The 19842-nt window shown below is 43.3% G+C and overlaps 1 protein-coding gene across 4 annotated transcripts in view; it reads left to right on the top strand.

Moving 5' to 3' along the window:
- EXD2 (exonuclease 3'-5' domain containing 2) overlaps positions 1-19842 on the top strand; it is a 67602-nt gene that overhangs the window by 7987 nt on the left and 39773 nt on the right. The window contains exon 1 of one of the 4 annotated variants that reach the window (XM_056547051.1): positions 18268-18319. The exons of 2 other annotated variants lie outside the window; for them this stretch is intronic. Coding sequence is in view for 1 of the 2 variants with exons in the window: in XM_056547050.1 (XP_056403025.1) it covers positions 18440-18444 (5 nt within the window). In the remaining variant the exon portion in view is untranslated. One more of the 4 variants, XM_056547050.1, reaches the window with a different exon arrangement.

Here is a 19842-nt window from a genome sequence, read left to right as displayed (position 1 = left end):
GGGGGGATGATATGAGATATGGGGTCCAGAGGAGGGGGGGGATGATATGAGATATGGGGTCCAGAGGAGGGAAGGAAGGGGGGATGATATGAGATATGGGGTCCAGAGGAGGGGGGGGATGATATGAGATATGGGGTCCAGAGGAGGGGGAGGGATGATATGAGATATGGGGTCCAGAGGAGGGGGGGGGGGTGATATGAGATATGGGGTCCAGAGGAGGGGGGGGTGATATGAGATACGGGGTCCAGAGGAGGAGGGGTGATATGAGATATGGGGTCCAGAAGAGGGGGGGGAGGGATGATATGAGATATGGGGTCCAGAGGAGGGGGGGGAGGGATGATATGAGATATGGGGTCCAGAGGAGGGGGGGAGGGGAGGGATGATATGAGATTTGGGGTACAGAGGAGGGGGGGGGATTTGGGGTCAGGAGGCAGCGTGTATGAATGATGTGTGTGTATATACTGTATTTATGTTGTATGAATGATAAATGTTGTGTGTAAGCTAGAAGGATATATGTATGATGTGTGGACATGTATTTTGTTGGGGGATCTGGAGGCGGCGGGTGTATGTATATGTATGATGTGTATGTATTATGCATGTGTGGGGGGTCCAGAGGCGGCGTGTGTATGAATGATGTATGTGTACTGTATGTATGATGTGTGTGTATAAATGATAGATGTGTGTAAGCAAGATGTATATGTATGATGTGTGGACATGTACTATGTTGGGGGGATCTGGAGGCGGCGGGTGTATGTATGATGTGTTTATTTATGTATATTTATTATTTATGTAGGTATTATGTATGTGTGGGGGGTCCAGAGGCAGCGTGTGTATAAATGATGTATGTGTATGTATGATGTATGAATAATATGTGTGTATAAATGATAGATGTGTGTAAGCAAGATGTATATGTATGATGTGTGGAGATGTGTGTAAGCTAGAAGGATGTATGTATGATGTGTGGAGATGAATTATGCAGAGGGATCTGCAGGCGGCAGGTGTATGTATGATGTATGTGTATGTAAGATGTGTATGTATGTATGTATTATGCATGTGTTGGGGGGGGTCCGGAGGTGGCATGTGTATGAATGATGCGTTTATGTACTGTATGTATGACGTGTGTATGAATGATGTGTGTGTATGAAAGATAGATGTGTGTAAGCAAGATATATGTATGTATGTATGATGTGTGGTAGGGTACAGTGTATAGCATGGTTATTTTTGAGGGTTTATATTCAGGGCACAGTGTCTGGCAGTATTATACTCAGGGGCACAGTGTCTGGCAGTATTATACTCAGGGGCACAGTGTCTGGCAGTATTATACTCAGGGGCACAGTGTCTGGCAGTATTATACTCAGGGGCACAGTGTCTGGCAGTATTATACTCAGGGACACAGTGTCTGGCAGTATTATATTCAGGGGTACAGTGTGTGGCAGTATTATATTCAGGGGCACAGTGTATGGCAGTATTATATTCAGGGGCAGAGTGTGTGGCAGTATTATATTCAGGGGCACGATGTGGGCAGTATTATATTCAGGGGTACAGTGTGTGGCAGGATTATATTCAGGGGTACAGTGTGTGGCAGGATTATATTCAGGGGTACAGTGTGTGGCAGGATTATACTCAGGGGTACAGTGTGTGGCAGGATTATATTCAGGGGTGCAGTGTGTGGCAGGATTATATTCAGGGGATACAGTGTGTGGCAGGATTATATTCAGGGGATACAGTGTGTGGCAGGATTATATTCAGGGGGTACAGTATTTAGCAGAATAATAATGATTCATATCTTCATACAGAGGATGAGGATCTACTGACAAAGTGAGAACCTATGATGTCCGGGTGTCAGACTCTGCAGAGAAGATGGAGCTGGAAGACGTCCTGACGTCTGGACCAGATGGAGAAGGAAACAAAGGACAACAGAGAAGACGTCACTCAGGTCACTGATATCACTGTGTTTTCTCCTGACTGTCCCATCAGAGCTGGAGTCAGTTGTAAGTTCAGCAGGGATGATGGGTGACGCTGTACCCTAATCTATGGCTCTCCAGCTGTTGAAAAACTACAACTCCTATAATGCCTGAGGCTCTCTAGACATGATGGGAGTCATAGCTTTACAACAGCTGATTGGTGATTGGTGGGGTCCCAGCAGTTGGACCCCCACCAGAAAAATGGGCGTATTATTCTTCAATGCCTATTTTGTCTGTCTGGCCCTGCGTGTTAGTCACTTAGTCAGGAGAATACACAACTATATAAGTGACTAACAGGCAGGGACAAAGATATCAGTGACTACAGCACTGATGGGACACAGTCAGGAGAATACACAACTATATGTGTCCCATCAGTGCTGCAGTCACTGATATCTTTGTGCAGCCGAGTAAGGGGTCGTCCGGGATTGGGGAAGAGGGTCTTCAGGTGGTAGGGGGGCCCAGGGCAATTTTTCGCACCGGGGCCCTGTGGTTTCTGGCTACACCCCTGGCTGCAGAGGGGGAGACCTGTGATGTTAGGGGCTGCAGAGGGGGAGACCTGTGATGTTAGGGGCTGCAGAGGGGGAGACCTGCGATGTGGGGGGCTGCAGAGGGGGAGACCTGTGATGTTAGGGGCTGCAGAGGGGGAGACCTGTGATGTTAGGGGCTGCAGAGGGGGAGACCTGTGATGTTAGGGGCTGCAGAGGGGGACCTGTGATGTGGGGGGCTTGAGACGGGGTGACCTGTGATGTGGGGGGCTTGAGACGGGGTGACCTGTGATGTGGGGGGCTTGAGACGGGGTGACCTGTGATATGAGGGGCTGGAAAGGGGATACCTGTGATGTGGGGGGCTGCAGAGGGGATGCCTTTGATGTAGGGGGATGGAGATGGGGGGACCTGTGATGTGGGGGGCTGGAGACGTGGGGACCTGTGATGAGGGGGACCTGTAATGTGGGGCAAGGGGGTAGATTCTGGGAAGAGGGGACCTGCTGTTACTACTTTGTAAGGGAGGGGCACTTTGGTTCTCTCTTTTTTTTTTGCAATTTAAGTTGTTTATTCATTATTTCTAAATAACTATATTTTTTATATTTAACTACAGTTAAGGGGAACCTGTTATCAGTTTTATGTTGCCCAAACAGCGGGTTTTTAGTCCTCGGGGTGGGTCTCAGCAGGGCAGGTGACGCATCTCTCCCTGTATCAGTGGTCTCCAAACTGTGGATCTCCAGCTGTTGCTAAACTAAAACTCCCAGCAGAATGACAACTCCCAGCATGCACAGACCATTGTTGGAATACCTAACAGTCCACAGTTTCGAGACCTAGGGGAGATTTATCAAAGGCTACCCCTCAAAGGCTTTCCCTACCCCTTAATTCCCTGGTTGAACTTGATGGACATATGTCTTTTTTCGACCGTACTAACTATGTAACTAACTATGTAAGGCTGTGCAAAGGAAATGTTGCCCAGTTGATTGGTGAGTGCTTCCAATAATGTTCTACTGTGAGACTGTTATGCTTACTGCTAGAAACTATTGGGATTGAGCACCCAGTCTGTATGCAGGAACCTGCAAAGTCGGGAAAAGGTGTAGTGTTGGACTTTGTAGTGCTGACCACTGTCTTCCAGGGTCTCCGTATACACTGCTAGAGACAAGAGAGACGTGTCAATCAAGCCGGCTGGGCAGGGAGAAGCCGCCAGGACCCGCCCCTTTGACTATTTACCTGTATTCTGGTAGCATTTTAAAACTGTCTCAATGTTGCAATGCCTGCACCAGTGTTATGCTTCCCACAGTATTTTAACCCTATGCAATATCTACTACGGGAGGGGGACAGTAAAAAAAAAAAAATCTCTCTAAAATTCCTCGCTTTTACACTGCCACTGAAATGGCGGAATTCTGTTCCTGTTATCTGGCACTTTTGGTTAGGTGACGTGACGTCACATGGCCAGCCATCCAATCAGTGCCTGAGGTTGGACATTGCTTCGGTCCGTAATTGAATGAGCAGCTGTGTGAGATCAGGTAACCTAACCCAGAAGTGCTGGACACAGGGAACTGAGTTCCGTGACTCTGGCGGTAGCAAAAGTGCAAAAAAGAGAGGGTTGCTTTTTTATTTATTTATTTTTTACGGTTTTCCCCAAGTGGATTTTACATAGTGTTAATACCACATTACTGTCTTGTATGTTGAGGCTGCACCCACAGCATAGTTCTCTCATAGAGGCATGGCAAATCAAGTGCCAGGCTTCCCTGTCCCTTCCCTGCAGCCAGTGGCTGCCATAATGACACAATGCTATGGGGCTGGTATGACAATTTTTCCAGGGCTGGTTTTTAGCCCCAGTCCGGCCCTGCCCAGACCTGAATCCAATTGAGCACTTCTGGGACATCATGTCTCGTCCATCCACCAATGCCACATTGCACCACAGACTGTCCAAGAATTGGCAGATGCTTTAGTCCAGGTCTGGGAGGACATCTCTCAGGAGACCATCCTCCACCTCATCAGGAGCATGCCCGGGTGTTGTAGGGAGGTCATACGGGCACGTGGAGGCCACACACACTACTGAGCCTCATTTTGACTTGTTTTAAGGACATTAAATCAAAGTTGGATCAGCCTGTAGTGTGGTTTTCCACTTTTTTGATTTTGAGTGTGACTCCATATCCAGACCTCCATGGGTTGATAAATTTGATTTACATGATAATTTTTGTGTGATTTTGTTGTCATCACATTCAACTGTGTAAAGACGAAAGTATTTCATATGATTAGTTCATTCAGATCTAGGATGTGTTATCTTAGTGTTCACTATATTTTTTTAGCAGTGTATTATACTGTGACCCCTACATTACCTGATATATTATATGGTTCCCCCACATTACTGATATATTGTACTGTGCCCCACACCCACAAAAAAAACAGTCCGTTAACTACAAACGTGCGGTTTGATACATGTTTTTGTGCACCTTATACAGTATATTACATTTTAAAATAAAGATTTAGGGATAAATTCATCAATGTTTGATGCAATCCAATACCAGGCCTACCACCCAAAGGAAAATGCATAATCAAAGCTCATGACGTTCACTCCCAAAGTACTAATTGGAGAAGGAGGTATTGAATTGTGCAAAAATTTGAATCCCTCCCCCTCACATTGTTTTATCTAGAGTGCTGGACACCACAAGGAAATTTATCAAAATCTGTCCAGAGGAAAAGTTTCCAAGTTGCCCATAGCAACCAATCAGCTCCCTTCTTTAATTTTTAACAAGGCCTCTGCAAAATGAAAGAAGCAATCTGATTGGTTGCTATGGGCAACTGGGAAACTTTTCCTTTCTACAGGTTTTGATAAATCTCCCCCCACTATCTGTTTCGGGAGATTTAAAGGGGTTATCCACCATAAGTTGATTTTAGTACGTACCTGCCAGACAGTAATGGACATGCTTAGGAAGGATCTGCGCTTGTCTTGGGGCTAAATGGCTATGTTGTGAGATTACCATAATACTGTGGCTAGCATTTTGTGAACTGGTATTTCCTGTTTGACTTTTCTTTTTTAGACTACAAATCCCATAATTCCATTTTCCTCCCTCCCACACATCAGCCACCCCACCCATGGAAACATAAATGAGCTGCATCCATCAAAAGTCCTGTGGTTTTCAATCAGGGTGCCTACAGCTGTTGCAGATTGATCCCTCTCCCACCAAGTGATCGCTCCACCCATTGACGCAGACAGGCTCCCTGTCATCAGCTGACTAGTGAGTCAGGTCTCGGCCGCATTGCAACATGGGAAAAATCTGAGACAACAGTTATTTTGTATGCTGTTAAAAATAAATATTGGGGTAAAAATCACAGAAGAATAGTGAAAAAACCATCACACAGGCACAGACACTATATTATGAACTACATTACCTTTACAGCCCCTGTAGCATAGTCAAAAATAAAAATTCCCGGAATACCCCTTTAAGCTATGTTCAGATGGCGGAATATCCGCAATTCTGCACAAATTCTGTTCAGCAAAGCTAGCTGAAAGGAATTGCAGAATTCCAACAGAATTGCGTCGAAATTTTGGCAGAATTCTGTGTTCTCAAAATACTGAATTCTGCTGTAATTCAAAGCCTCATTAACTTCAATTGGATTGCACCCCGGAATTCGGCATAATGAAAGACAGGTCTTTAAATTTAGCGGAATGCGGCATTTCTGTGGTGGAGTTGAATGGGACATCGGAATCCTATTAAAGTCAATGGGCAGTTAATTTCAGCTGAATTTCTGGCGGAATTTTTCAGTGGAAAATCTGCCGCCTGAACATATCCTTAACCCCTTAAGGACTCAGCCCATTTGGACCTTAAGGACTCAGACAATTTTATTTTTACGTTTTCGTTTTTTCCTCCTCCCCTTCAAAAAATCATAACTCTTTTATATTTTTATCCACAGACTAGTATGAGGGCTTGTTTTTTGCACGACCAGTTGTCCGTTGTAATGCCATCGCTCACTTTATCATAAAATGTATGGCGCAACCCAAAAAATACTATTTGTGTGGGGAAATTAAAAAGAAAACCGCAATTTAGCAAATTTTGGAAGGTTTTGTTTTCACGCTGTACAATTTATGGTAAAAATGACATGTGTTTTTTCTCTGGGTCAATACCATTAAAATGATACCCATTATTATACACTTTTCTATTCCTGTGGCGCTTAAAAAAAATTGCAAACTTTTTAACCAAATTAGTACGTTTAAAATCCCCCTATTTTGAAGACCTATAACTTTTTCATTTTTCCGTATATGCGGTGGTATGAGGGCTCATTTTTTGCGCCGTGATCTGTAATTTTTATTAATACCATATTTGCTTATAAAAAACTTTTATTACATTTTTTATTAATTTTTTTGGGAACAAAATGTTATAAAAAAGCAGCTATTTTGGACTTTTTTTTTATTTTTATGTTCACGTCGTTCACCGTACGGGATCATTTACATTTTATTTTAATAGTTCGGATATTTATGCACGCGGCGATACCAAATATGTATATAAAATGATTTTTTTTTACACTTTTTGGGGGTAAAATAGGGAAAATGGGACAATTTACGTTTTTATTGGGGGAGGGGTTTTTCACATTTTTTTTTACTTTTTTTTTTTTTACTTTTTTTACTTTTATTTTTACACTTTAATAGTCCCCATAGGGGACTATTTATAGCAACCATTCAATTGCTAATCCTGTTCAGTGCTATGTATAGGACACAACACTGATCAGGGTTATCTGTGATCTTCTGCTCTGGTCTGTGGGAAGGCAGATCAGAGCAGAAGACTCCCAGAGCCAGGTGAGGGGACCTACGTCTTCCGTGCAGGATGATCGGATCGCCGCGGCAGCGCTGTGGGCGATCCGATCATCCTGTTAAGTGACTGCGATGCTGCAGATGCCGTGATCTGTATTGATCACGGCATCTGAGGGGTTAATGGCGGACATCTGCGGAATCGCAGGTGTCCGCCATTACCAGGGGGATCCCTGGCTGCGATCCACAGCCGGGACCTGCCGCGCATGATGCCGGCATCGCTCCGATCCCGCGGTTATGCTCAGGACATAAATGTACGTCCTGGTGCGTTAAGTACCACATCACCAGAACGTACATTTACATCCTGTGTCGTTAAAGCGCAACTGTCACCAAGAATATGCTTGTTGAGCTGCACACGCAGTATACTGTAGGCATACTGTTTTGAATAAATTAGGCTGCTTTAATACTTACAAAAAACAGTTTTAGGCCCCTTTCACACTACCGGTATGTTCATGCATTCTGACACCCATTGTTCAGCAATACCGGTCATGAAAAAATGGAGGAAATAACTGTATAAAACGGATGATAACTGATTACCAATTTTGACAGACATTATGTCAAAATAACGGACATGTGCCATCCATTATCACACGTTATAGTCAGTTTTTTATGTCCGTTACTTTATTTCCATGTGGCTTCCTGGTTGTGATGCTGTACTGAGCATGCTCAGTAGCAATAACTGATCATAATGGAACATAAAAATAGTGGACAATAACGGATGTCATTTGAGAACATCTGTCACCCATAGACTTTAGTGTTAGAATTTTAACATCCGTTATTCCACCATTATTTTTGACAGGACAAATATTTGTGCATGCACTGTTATTTGCACTGCCAAAAATAACAGACGTGACTCATAATGGGACATAACTAATGCTAAAGGATGGTTAAAAAATTCCATTAACATGAATGGGATTTTTTGCCGGCCGTTTTATGAACTTTCTGATGGGAGTTCATGATGGAGGTTTTTACAGGAGGATAACGGTAGTGTGACAGGGGCCTTATACTTCCACCGCAAGTCAGGCCAACAGCCAGAGAGGTGGAGCCCGGGGTCCGCTCTGCATAGGGGCCGTCAAACAGTTTATTGACAAACAGGGCTCGTCTACCTGCGGCAGTCTTGTGTAGTTCTGCTGCTGCTGACCAGACAGTCCGAAACTGCGCCATATTTATCACAGTGGTGCAATACAAGGGGGCATAATCAGAATAGTTAGCACCATATATATTTGCCTGCTTTTTTTTTCAGAAAGTCGTAGATTCATACGTTTTGCATCAAGAAAGATTGATTTTGCACTTTTCTTGCCAAGCTCAAAAAAGTGGGTGTGACTTATGTTGTGATGTAATATGCAAATTTTCTATTAGTTGCACCACATTTTATCACTATGGCAGTGATGTAAACAGTCACTCCCAAAAATGGCTTCAAACCACTTTTTTAAACATGCCCCCACTATGTGTTAAATTTGGCAAATTTTGAAAGAAGACTTGAATTTACACCAGTTCATAGTTGACTTATATTAGACCATGTTTTTGGACTACACCATTGAAAACTCAAAAAAATAGACACTTCTGAAAAGGGTCTAGCAAGGCACAAAATAAATGTGAGTAAATCTGCCCCATTCTACCGTTTTTGCTTTGTACTATAAATTACATATTATTTGTTACACTGAGATTTGTGTCCACATCACCTATATGTCTACTGACAGTGTGTGACCTCCAAATCCAGATTCCTGGGTACAGCAATATGTGAAGGCCGCATAGCTTGTAGTGCAGATAGGTGTAATTTGGAGTTCTGGTCTGATTGCGGGTCTAGTGATTTGAACTGTCAGCATCTGACTATGATGCTGTCAGTTTGATTAGTAGCCCAATGGTTTGACCAGGACCTGTGGCTGTAATAATAAAGGCAGTATTACAACACTCGTCTAAAACTGGCCTTTTATGCTCACACATACTTAACAGAGCTATTAATTACATTTACTGTTAGTATATTCTGTGGATAGGGGAAGAGTTAAATGGGCACTCTCATTAAAACTCATTTTTGCTCTTGCACTCCTTATGGTAAATAAAAAATCTTTCTTGGATAAGGCGGATGTGTGCCGCCTTATCCAATCAGAGCTCATCTTACATTGAACTGCTCAGGGCTGTGTGTAGCAGAGTGAGGGAGGAAATTCTCCCCTGTAGGGCTTCAGATGATGTCACGCCTGCTGGGTAACGCCCCCTCCTCCCCGTCTGTGAATCTGACTGAGCAGAAAATACAGAGCAATATCAATATCAAGATATCAATTTTCACCGGAGATCTCCTTTAAGTACGTATCAGCCTATATTTACACTCCGGAAACAGACTACTGCACTTTTCAGTTTAGTTAAAATAGTGCATACGTCCAGAATGGAGGCACTAGCTGACTCAGTTCAAGCCACTGAAATCAAAGAGGCTGCTGCTCCAGTTTACAGCATACATCGGCATCCTGTTTTAGGTGGAAAGTTGACGAATAATAGCCGACCAATGGGAGTACTAACCATTTGTAAGATTCAGACGGTAGAAATTCCATATATATATATATATATATATATATATATATATATTTCCAAAATACCAACAGAGCAGCACATCCAAAAGGCAGATAAGTAAAGCGGTGCCAGCGGCGAAATAGCCCGGTCAAGGCGGTCACACATCCAAGGTAGTAATCCGCAGCACTCCAGGAGTAGGTGCAAAAATAAAGTGCTTTATTCCATACTAATACAGAGCAACGTTTCAGCTGCCATGCAGCCTTTCTCATGCTTGAGAAAGGCTGCATGGCAGCTGAAACGTTGCTCTGTATTAGTATGGAATAAAGCACTTTATTTTTGCACCTACTCCTGGAGTGCTGCGGATTACTACCTTGGATATATATATATATATATATATATATATATATATATATATATATATAGATGTAGATGCGTGAATTCCACGTCCGCATTTATTTGACTGGAATGCCGCACCTTTTAATCATATGCAGGATTTCTGTAGTAATTTATTTTACTGTATCAATGCATTCATTAAAACCTTGAGGATGTAATGTATGTAGTTCGTGAATCCAAAAGGATTTGCGATTATTTAATCTCTGTAATCTATTAGGTAAATGCATAGGGATAGATTCAAGAATAATTAATTTCAATGATTTAGTATTTTTATGATGATAAGAAATGAAATGTCGTGACAAACTATGTAACATAAAATCGTGTTTTATGTTCCATCTGTGCTTGTTCATCCTGGAGCGTATAGTCTGTATTGTGCGGACGACATATTGACAGCCGCAGGCACATGAAATAAGATAAATGGCAAATGTAGTATCACAATTTAATGTGTCTTTTAATTTAAATGTCTGTTGCGCGATATGGGAAGAAAAAGTATGTATAACCCACTCACAGCAAAGGCAGCGACTTTTATTGCAAGGGGAACATGAAGGTTTTGGTACTATAGTTTTATGTGGTGTTGATTCGGAAAACCTACTGGGAGCTAGTAGATTATTAAGATTTTTAGAGCGTCTATACGTAATATTTAAAGTTGATGGAATTATTTGGTTAAGAATATTATCATTTAGGATAATGGGCCAATTTTTTATTAATATTTTTCTAATATTGGATGCTTCAGTATTATAGTTGGTCACAAATTATATCTAAAAGGATTATCTAACTGATTAGAGCCAGATTTTTTAGGATTGGGGATAACTAAGTCAGATTGTGTTTTGTTTTTTACTTTAGTATATGCCTTGGTCAGAAGGGGTCGGGGATACCCCCTCTGAACAAAGCGTTTTTTAAGGATATCGGCTTGGGCGATAAAATCAGTATCAAGTGTGCAATTTCTGCGGATTCGCAGATACTGACCGTATGGCACACCTCTCAGCCAGCTGGGATAGTGGGCACTGTCAAATTGCAGAAAACTATTGACATCGACTGATTTGAAAAAAGTTTTTGTGGAAATTTTACCATTATCTGTCTTATAGATCTCAAGGTCTAAAAATGTAGTCGATATTTCAGTAAAATGCATGGTAAATTTTATACCCCATGCATTATTGTTGAGCTCATTTACAAAGAGCTCAGCTTCATATTTAGTGCCTGTCCAAATAAAGAAAAGATCGTCTATATAGCGACGAAAGAAAAAAACAAACTTAAAATACAGGGACTGTGCCATAATCAGGGACTCGAAACGCCCCATGAACAAATTAGCGTAACTAGGGGCGAATCGAGTCCCCATGGCACAGCCCCTATTCTGTTGATATATAAGGTGGTTAAATTCAAAAACATTATTAAAGGGGTACTCCGCCCCTAGACATCTTATCCCCTATCTAAAGGATAGGGGATAAGATGTCAGATCGCCGGGGTCCCGCTGCTGGGGACCCCGGGGATCGCTGCTGCGGCACCGTGCAATCATTACTGCGCAGAGCGAGATCGGCTTCGCTCCTCGTGACGTCACGGCCCGCCCCCGTCAATACAAGTCTATGGGAGGGGGTGTGGCGGTCGTCACGCCCCCTGCCATAGACTTGCATTAAGGGGACGGGCAGTGATGTCATGAGGGGCGGAGCCATGACGTCACGCTGCTCCGGCCCCTGTATCGCCCGTCATTACGCACAGAGCAAACTCGCTCTGTGCAGTAATGATGGCGGGGTGCCGCAGCGGCGATCCCCGGGGTCTCCAGCAGCGGGACCGCAACGATCTAACATCTTATCCCCTATCCTTTGGATAGGGGATAAGATGCCAGGGGCGGAGTACCCCTTTAAGAAGAATGTATTTAATAGATTGTAATAAAAATTCGGCCTGACAAGAGCTTAGGAGAGGGTCCTCCCGGACAAAATGTCCTATAGCTGCAACTCCCAGTTCAGTGGAGATGTTGGAATAGAGGGAGCACACATCTAGGGTCAAAAAACTGAAAATGGGGGGTAAAGTTAAATCATGTAACTGAGCTGAATCCCTAAGGTATGACGGTAAACGTAAAACATAGGGTTGTAGAAATAAATCTATATAATGAGAGAGATTAGCAGTGATGGAACCAATTCCAGAAATTATGGGTTTCCCCACGGGGGGGGGGGGGGGGGGGGGCCTAGAGGGTTGACTAAGGATTTATGAAGTTTAGGTAAATAATAAAAAATGGGTAAATTATAATTTTTTATATTGAGGAATGTGTGCTCCCTCTTATCCAACAACTGGTTGGGCACAGCTTCATTGATAAGAAGGCAATATTGGGAAAAGATATGGGGGGAAGGGTCGCCGGAAAGAGGAGTGTAATATTCTGTGCCAGATAAAATTCTGAGGGCTTCATTTCTGTAGTCAATTCTATTTAAAACGGACACCCCCCCCCCTTCCCCGCTTTGAACAATGATAGATGTATTGCCTTGTATGGACTTAATTGCGGCTCTTTCCGTAGAAGTTAAATTGTCATTCCCTTTAAAAATGACGGACTTATCACATAGATTAGAAAAATCATGCATGACCATATGATAAAAGGTCTCAAGATGACCACCACGATTGTGCAATGGATAGAAAGAAGATTTGGGCTTTACAGGTACATGACGTGTGGGTATGGCATCTGAAGCTATAGTAGTATGAAATAGTAGTGGAAATGTCAGTGATGTTAGAAATATTGGCTATAGTATTGGATGTTGGAGGGGTACAGGGAATGCCCTGATCAGTTCTATTCCGGATAAAGAAATGTCTACTTAAAGTAAGCCTACGAACAAAATCATTCAGATCTAAAAATAACTGAAAATCATTTGGGCGTACAGCAGGGCAGAAGGATAATCCTTTCATGAGTAAATTATTTTCATTATCAGACAATGTGCTAGATAAGTTGAAAATTTTAATATTTTCTTTTTTTGTTTCTAATTTTTCTGTTTCTGAACTGGCTACAGGGGGTGAGAGATGTTTTTTATGACCTCCTCTGCAGCCTCTGGGTTTTCTTTTCTTTTTGTGGATTTGGTCCGGATTAGGGACTTTGTGAGAGGATAATAGTGAGTGATCGTACGTAGACGTACATCCAAATTGGCGTCGCATGCTGGGATGGCACTTGTTATGGAGGGGCAACTAAGAAAAGAAGATGAGGAGGTGGACACGGGAGTGGAATTCCCTGTCGTGTGAGGTACATCGTGCTGTGAAAATTCAACTGGGGTAGAGCTCATATCAGACGGCGAGACTTCATGGACCGTGAGAAGGGAGGGGTCGATGGAGCAGTCGAGGGAATTACAAGACCGCTCCATGGAGCGCTGTTTTATCCCTTGCAGATGCTTCTTTGCAACTTTTGAAAATTCTTATGTTGGTATCATTTGAGGAGTGGCCGCACCTTGCGGTTTTTGATAGCCGCGGTTTTTCCTCCCGCGGCTCTCATCTTCTGCACGGTTTCGGACTTTCCTGTGGTTTATTGCATTCACGGGGTAGTTCTACCTATGATTCCCAGATTTGTCCCTCCCTGTCTGTTTGAATTGCTTGTATCTCGTGGTCTCTATCCTCTGCCTACTTGTATTCAGCCTGTATGTTTTATATACGTCTTTTTTACTCATTTGTATATGTATTTATATACATTTATTTGTGTACAACAATACTTAATGGTACATATATGGTTAATTGCTGGGGGTATATATACCTGTTGCCAGCTTCCCTTTGTCATGCATGATGAAGCTGCGCATGCGCAGCGAAACGCGTTGCATTCAATAAATCCTCTGATTTTAACCTGGCCTGATGGTTCCTCTCTGCGCCGGACTAACTCCTCACTTTCCGGTCATCCCACTCCTGTTCCATTATCTACCGAGGAGGGCTGCAGTGAACCTTACCATTCATATCACGCTAGACCTTGTTGTGTGTGGGCGCACAACCACCTTTGGTAAGCGGCTTGGGAATATCCTCCCCTTCCCCCACATACAAGATCTGCTGATCCCGCACATGGAGCGCCTTCTCTCCTTTCTCTAGAATCTACCAGGGATATCAGTTTTGGCTCAAAAACTGCAGTGACAGTTTTCCAAAAACTGGCAGGAAAAAAAAACAAGTGGAAACTTAGCCTTAGGTGGCCATACCATACTTTCAGTAGTTAAATGTTTCATTCCCAGTCTATCAATACAGGGGTACTCCAGCAGTATGGTGTTTTTTTTTTTTTGTTTGTTTTCTAAAGACAACCTTATAAGAAAAAAAAAATAATAATAATAATTTAAAAAAAAACTTTTACTCCCCTGGAGCCTTCAGTCGCTGATGTGATCTTGTTCCCGGTGCTGGAGGTCTATCCATCACAGTGCCACAAAGGGAATCACTGGCCGCCTAGGCCAGTATTCGGCTGAGCAGCAGTGTGATGTATTGAGCCCCTGCAACAGGAAGAAGACGCCACATTGCTGCTCAGCCAATTAATGGCTGAGGCGGCACACCACTCCAGCCAACGATTCACTGAGCTGCACTGTGCTAGATCAACCCCCGATACCAGGAAGTACGCAATGGGGATCGGAGCAGTAATACTGGAGACATTGGGGGGAGCGTGAGAGTTGAGTAAGTATATATCCTGTCCCTTTTTTTTTATAAGGGATCGGCTGGGCATCTTGCAAGAAAAAAATAACAGCCTATTGCTGGAGAACCCCTTTAAACATTCGGCCAAATGTTCATGTGTTGTCCGTGGAGAGAGGCTAGGGTAGACTACACAGCAACTTTGGTCGTGACACAAGCCGTGCAACTGAAGAAAGCTGTGTTGTGCCACTTGCATTGCAGTAATCGTGGATGTGTTGTGATCCGCAAATTGTCGTAATTAGAAATCTATCCTCTACGGAACTTACGTGCCACTACACCATCACATTTACTTTCATTAGTGCAGACAGCACAATACAGTGATCTTTGGCCCTGACTAGCATTTTTTTTATATAAATGGGAAAGGAAAGGGTAAACACAACTCAGCTGACCACCCAGTGTAGATCTGCTCCAAGGACAAACAGAGGAGTATTGTTATAGGAGAGCTCGGGCTGCACAGCGGGCCGTATCCTGTAGACAAGGTAAGATTAAGGAAAGAACATGGCTTCCAGCTCTCTATCGATAGCCGTGACGTAGATGGTTAAAAGTTCTCCATTTATTCGATCTGCATTAGAAGATAAAATAAATATTTTTATGTTTTGTGTCCTTATTTAACCTCTTAAGGATGCAGGGCGTACCTGTACACCCTGCGCCCGATCCCAGTATTTAAAACGGGGTCACACCATGACCCCGCGTCATACCGGGTCGGTCCGGGTGGCTTATGATAGCCGGGACCCTGGGCTAATAGTGTGCGGCACAGATCGTTGTACTGCATGCTATTAACCCTTCAGACGCAGCGATCAACTTTTCTAAAAGTAAAAGCTTCCCGGCAGCTCAGTCGGGCTGATAGGGACTATTGCGATAAAATTGCGATGTCCCGATCAGCTAGGAAGCGAGCGGAGACCCCCTTACCTTGCTCCGTCGTGTCTGATCGTCGTTTGATTGCTCCAAGCCTGAGCTACAGGCTTGAGCAATCAACCCCCTATAACGCTGATGCATGCAAAGCTATGGCTTTGCAGGGATCAGTGTAAAAGATCAGTGTGTGCAGTGTTATAGCCCCCTATGGGAGCTATAACACTGCAAAAAAAAGTGGAAAAAAAAAGTTAATAAAGGTAATTTAAAGGGGTATTCCAGGCAAAAACTTTTTTTTATATATCAACTTGCTCCAGAAAGTTATACAGATTTGTAAATTACTTCTATTAAAAAAATCTTAATCCTTCCAATAGTTATTAGCTTCTGAAGTTTTCTGTCTAACTGCTCAATGATGATGTCACGTCCCGGGAGCTGTGCATGATGGGAGAATATCCCCATAGGAACTGCACAGCTCCCGGGACGTGAGTCATCAGAAAGCAGTTAGACAAAAAACAGCAACTCAACTTCAGAAGCTAATAACTATTGGAAGGATTAAGATTTTTTAATAGAAGCAATTTGCAAATCTGTTTAACTTTCCTCAGCCAGTTGATATATTTAAAAAAGTTTTGGCCTGGAATACCCCTTCAACCCCTTCCCTAATAAAATTTTGAATCACCCCCCTTTTCCCATAAAAAAAACTGTGTAAATAAACATATATGGTATCGCCGCGTGCAAAAATGTCCAAACTATAAAAATATATAGTTAATTAAACCGCACGGTCAATGGCGTACGCGCAAAAAAATTCCAAAGTCCAGAGTGATTTTTGGTAACTTTTTATATCATGAAAAAATGAATAAAAAGCGATCAAAAAGTCCGATCAATACAAAAATGGTACCAATAAAAACTTCAAAACACGGCGCAAAAAATAATCCCTCATACCGTCCCGTACGCAGAAAAATTTTAAAGTTATAGGGGTCAGAAGATGAGAATTTTTTACGTATAAATTTTCCTGCATGTAGTTATGATTTTTTTGTACGACAAAATCAAACCTATATAAGTAGGGTATCATTTTAACCGTATGGACCTACAGAATAATGATAAGGTGTCATTTTTACCGAAAAATGCACGTCATAGAAATGGAAGCCCCAAAAATTAACAAAATAATTTTTTCTTCAATTTTGTCGCACAATGAATTTTTTTTTCTGTTTCACTGTGGATTTTTGGGTAAAATGACTGATGTCACTGCAAAGTAGAATTGGTGGTGCAAAAAATAAGCCATCATACGGAATTTTATGTGCAAAATTGAAAGCGTTATGATTTTTAGAAAACGGAAAAACGTTAGCAAAAACGGAAAAACGCTGAGTCCTTAAGGGGTTAATCTTATAATACATATCGAATGAATTAAGTTTTAACCATCTACATCATTGCTATCGATGTATAGAAGGGGAAAAAAAAGAAACAGCAGCGGCCAGTGCCAAGTGCATTAAACATAGACAATGTGGGGTAGATAACATTTCTATATGCTGCTCACCTGGAGCCATATACAGTGACCCCCCCGACCTACGATGGCCCCGACATACGATCATTTCAACATATGATGGCCTCTCAGAGGCCATCGCATGTTGAAGGCAGCATCAACATACGATGCTTTGTATGTCGGGCCATCGAAGAAACGGCTATCCGGCAGCGCAGACTACTCCAGCTGCCACCGGATAGCCGTTTACGGTGCCCCGTGTGGTCCACTGAAGATCACTTACCTGTCCTCGGGGCTCCGGCGCGTCCTCTTCACGATCCCCTGCATCGTCGGCACTCTCCATCGTCGTCATCACGTCGCTGCCCACGCCGTCCCGTCATCCAATAGGAGCGGCGTGTGTAGCGACGTGATGGCGGCGACGGAGAGCGAGGATGCTGGGGAAGCAGAGGCCTTTCCTGGAGCGTCGGGGACACCCCGGGGACGCGGCAACAGCAATGGAAGGCGACATCCAGGGCAGCGGTGACGGTCCGGAGCGGCGGGGACACGTGAGCATAACCACCAATACCAGAGGTCTTCAACCTGCGGACCTCCAGATGTTACAAAAGTACAACTCCCAGCATGCCCGGACAGCCGTTGGCTGTCCGGGCATGCTGGGTGTTGTAGTTTTGCAACATCTGGAGGTCCGCAGGTTGTAGACCACTGTCCTATACTTTACATTGCACGGATCCCTCAACATACGATGGTTCCAACAAACGATGGTCCATTTGGAACGGATTACCATCGTATGTTGAGGGACCACTTTTAAGCGCATTTCACCCTGTAGATTTAGAGTATAAGGTTCCACTCTGCATAAGTCAGAAACCAAAGTGTAGAAGAATTCCCTCTGTTGGCGGTGCAACAACGTGGAAAGCACAGAATGAAACTAAATTGTTGCTTCCAAAGTTTTATTTTTACCATAATGCATTTCGGGTAGGGCTGCCAATCTGACGAAGGGTTATGCCCAAAATATGTTACTGCAACAATAAAACTTTGGAAACAACAATTTAGTTTCATTTCCACGATGAGAAACTGTCCAGTAAGTGATTTTTCCAATCAACTCTCGTGCTAGACGGGTAGGGGTTAACAAAACCTCGCGTTAAGTATAAGAGGAGCTTACGCATCGTACGCGCTGACGTCATTCCAGGAAAAAGGAAGTAGTGTGGTGAAGGCGGTGGAACGCAGGCGGCGTGTAAGTCTTGTCCCCCGTGTGTTGTGGTTTCTTGTTGTGCTCGTTTGCGTGTTTTTATTAATTCCTAGCGTCTGTAGTGTGATTGGTAATTCTGCCAATTCACGTGTTACTCAGAGTACTATGCGGTAAGAGTCCCCATCCCCTACCACATGATGGCTCTCTAGCTGTTGGGGAAAACTCTGCATGTCCTGTGCGCCTTTAGTTTACAAAAAGCTGAAGCAGAGTTTTCCAACCAGGGTTTCTCCAGCTGTGGCAGAAGGTTCTCCGGGCATGCTGGGAGTTGTAGTTTTGCAACAGCTGGAGGCCCCCTGGTTGGAGAGCACAGCAATGCATTGGCTGCCCAGACTGCTTTCTTCAAGAACTCCTAAATAGGGGATTTAATTGGGGGCATACATAACATTTACCTTGGGCTAGGTTCATACTATTTGTGGTCTTATAGTCATGTACAGGTAACAGGAGCAGTGGACCCTTTGACTTCTATGGCTGTTTGGAATATATAGACTATTTTTACTGTAGTGAAAGAAAATGCTGACTCTATAACCTATATTGCCATAGAAATCAACGTGGTCCACAGCTCCTGGCAACAGTATATATAGACTTGGGTTTCTACTGGAATGCCAAGGGATAAAACTAATAGGGTAGTATGAACCTACCCTAAGTAATTTCTGCCTGCCCCACCCCCCCCCCCCCCCTTGTTTATGGGTATTGATTTAATAGTGAATTTCTCTCATCTGTTGTTGGCAGGTAAAGGGCTTATCACAACATCAGAAGTTAACCCCTATCCTCAGGGTAACTAATTAGCTGCCAACCACTGGGCCTTCCACTGATCCTGAGAATGGTGGTCAGATGTTTACAGAATGGTGTCTTTGCCTGCATGTGTGGCTGTCACTTTGTTCTCTGTGGGGTGTCCAAACACTACTAGACTTGGTTGGATCCCCCTCAAATTAGTTACCCCTTAAGAAATTACATTGGTTGAAGTCTAAGCACTTTTTTGCCCTCTTGTGGTCACATACAGTTTGTAAACGTGAAGCATTTGCATAGGATGCTTAACCCCTAGAGTACTAGTGACCCACATGTACGTTACAGTATTCTGGTACATGGTGCAGTGTCGTAACATGTATGTTGTGCTCAACATCCATGAAACGCAGTTATCAGCAGCTGTGGACTTGCCACTAATGGTGGACATCAGTGGTTATGCTGATGTCTGCCATTAACCCTTTAGATGCTGTGGTCATTGCCAATCACACCATCTAAATGCTGAAGGACAATTGCCGGTTGGTTATGATTGCTCATCACACCCCTGCAGCATCGTGGGGATCTAATGTGTTAAAATGGTGTCCAGAGGTCTCTTATCTATCCTCATGCTGACCATATACTCTACTCAGCCTGACTCTACCTTAGTGGAGTGTCTATCTCCCTGTATGCAATAGCATTGTACAGGGAATGCAATCCAATGATGGCATATAATAGTCCCCTATGTGTAAAATAAACATTTTTTTTTATTTTTTTTTCCAATTATATAG

The sequence above is a fragment of the Hyla sarda genome, chromosome 11, assembly GCF_029499605.1.
Source record: "Hyla sarda isolate aHylSar1 chromosome 11, aHylSar1.hap1, whole genome shotgun sequence".
NCBI classification, from domain to species: domain Eukaryota; kingdom Metazoa; phylum Chordata; class Amphibia; order Anura; family Hylidae; genus Hyla; species Hyla sarda.
This window is presented reverse-complemented; position numbering and strand designations above follow the sequence as displayed.